Source organism: Malania oleifera, chromosome 7 (genome assembly GCF_029873635.1).
Source record: "Malania oleifera isolate guangnan ecotype guangnan chromosome 7, ASM2987363v1, whole genome shotgun sequence".
Taxonomy (NCBI): Eukaryota; Viridiplantae; Streptophyta; class Magnoliopsida; order Santalales; family Ximeniaceae; genus Malania; species Malania oleifera.
The window spans coordinates 91,243,490-91,245,610 of NC_080423.1; the positions used below are offsets into that span (position 1 = coordinate 91,243,490).

At 37.2% G+C, this 2,121-nt stretch overlaps 1 protein-coding gene across 1 annotated transcript; it reads left to right on the top strand.

Moving 5' to 3' along the window:
- Positions 1 to 706: 706 nt before the first annotated feature.
- LOC131160544 (non-specific lipid-transfer protein 1-like) lies at positions 707 to 1,775 on the top strand. The gene is made up of 2 exons (XM_058116343.1): positions 707 to 1,272; positions 1,565 to 1,775. Exons 1-2 carry the CDS (start codon positions 917 to 919, stop codon positions 1,572 to 1,574), a joined length of 366 nt encoding a protein of 121 aa, XP_057972326.1. The 5' UTR covers positions 707 to 916; the 3' UTR covers positions 1,575 to 1,775.
- The last annotated feature ends 346 nt before the right edge of the window (positions 1,776 to 2,121 follow it).

The window sequence follows — 2,121 nt, forward strand, 5'->3', positions numbered from 1 at the left end:
TTAAAAATAAAATTGTAGTATCCAAAATAATATGTGAATCGCTTTAATTTAAAATTTTAAACAGAAGATAGTGCTTTTAAGATTTAGTGAAAAATATAAAAATATATATTTTAAAATTTTGAGATTTGTTCAAAAAATATTTATTTATCTTTACATTTAATATGAAAATATATATTTTAAAAAATTATTCTACGTAATAAATTTTTCTGCGTAATAAATCGAGAAATAATTTATTATGCAAAATAACTTATTTTCCCATTTATTATTTTTTTAAATAATATATTTTTTATGAAAATGACACGGGGCAAATCTCGCTACTTCAAATAGCGAGATTTGCTTAAATCTCGCTACTCCAAGTAACAAGATTTGTTTAAATCTCGCTACTCCAAGTAGCGAGATTACGTCAGGGTTATACTGGGAAATATTTTTTCGAAAAAGGTATTATTTAATATATTTAAAAAAGAAAAAGTTAAAATGGGAAAAAACTCCAAGCTTTAAAACACTTCTCCCCTACCGCATTTCAGACTTCTCCACCTGCCATTAATTGAGGTTGTTTCTGGGTTCTCGCTGAAGGTAGCCTGCCGAATTGAGATCTATAGCCACGCACCTAGGAAGCTAGCTAGCCCCCACTGCATGTCAAATACAATAATTTTACCTAATCTGCGGCGAAAGATAGATCAAACTGCAGCTAGGCTACGTCTTACTGAAAGCGAAAGAAGTTAAAGCAAAAGCTGCAATGAAGTAAATTCAACCCAACTGCCACCTAACACTCGCCATTCCCCTTCACACATTTTTCTCTACATAAACCCCACGGCCCCTACGCCTATTCCAGCAAACACAATTACCTGCACGAACACAAAAACCCACTGCACCCGATAGCTTCTCTCTAAGACGTATTTGTCGCATAATAGGCAGCATGGCTGGCGGAGCGATTGTGAAGGTGGCATGCGTCGTGGCGCTGGCTGTGTTCGTGGTGGCGAGCACCGTGCCCGAGGCGGATGCCGCCGTGACGTGCGGTTTGGTCACCAGCAAACTGGCGCCTTGCATCAACTACCTGAGGAAAGGAGGACCGGTGCCGCAGCCGTGCTGCAATGGCGTCCGGGCCCTCAATAGCGCCGCTAAGACCCCCGGCGACCGCAAGGCTGCCTGCGGTTGCCTGAAATCGGCGTCCAGCTCCATCAACGGCATCAACTACAGCATAGCCGCCGGCCTTCCAGGCGCCTGCAGAGTCAACATACCCTACAAGATCAGCCCCTCCACCGATTGCAGCAAGTATGTGCTTAATAATAATAATAATAATAATAATAATAAATAGTTAACAAAAAAGAAAAAAAAAATTGGGATTTTAATTATTCTTAAGAAATTAAAATGGTCACGTGATAGAACCACATCACGTGCCATATAATTATTCTCCAAAGAGTGTAAAAAAATCGTTAATCATGCAGAATGCTGCCTGCATGAGTTAGTCCACGAAGATTTTTTACCCAAAATAGAAATAATAGAAATTATTAAAAAAAGGTAAAGCTTATTTCTTATTTTCTTGTGATATGTTACTGTGTTGCAGGGTGCAGTGAGGCAGATGCGAACGAGGGAGTTTGGAACGTACGATGCTTCCAATAGCGTATGGCGAGAGAATAAGGGGGGCGTTAGCGTTAGGTCCTCTTGAGGCTCCACGTGTGCGAGTCTACCGCTTTTAGTTGTGCTTAATCATTCCCTTTCTGTTGTTTTCGTACCTTGTTTGGTTGTTTTAATAATAATAATCTGCCCTTACAGAATTTTTGAGTTTTTTTCCCCGTTTTATTTTTATTTTAAAATAATATATTAAATAATACAATGTTCAGGAAAATTATTAATGACACTGACATAATTTCGCTACTTGATTCAACAAGAGTACCGAGATTTGCTTGGGTAAACTAATTCAGTATTCAAGGCCGGCTCTTCACAATATGGGACCCTAGGCGAATGATTTAATCAAAGACCCTTAATATTTTTTTTAATTTTTATTTTTTTTAAAATTAATTTTTCTAACTTTTTGGGATGCAAAATCACTAATTAAAGTTTTATATTTAAGATTTTCAAGTATTTCTTTTTCTATTGATAATATAGTCAATTCATTCAATC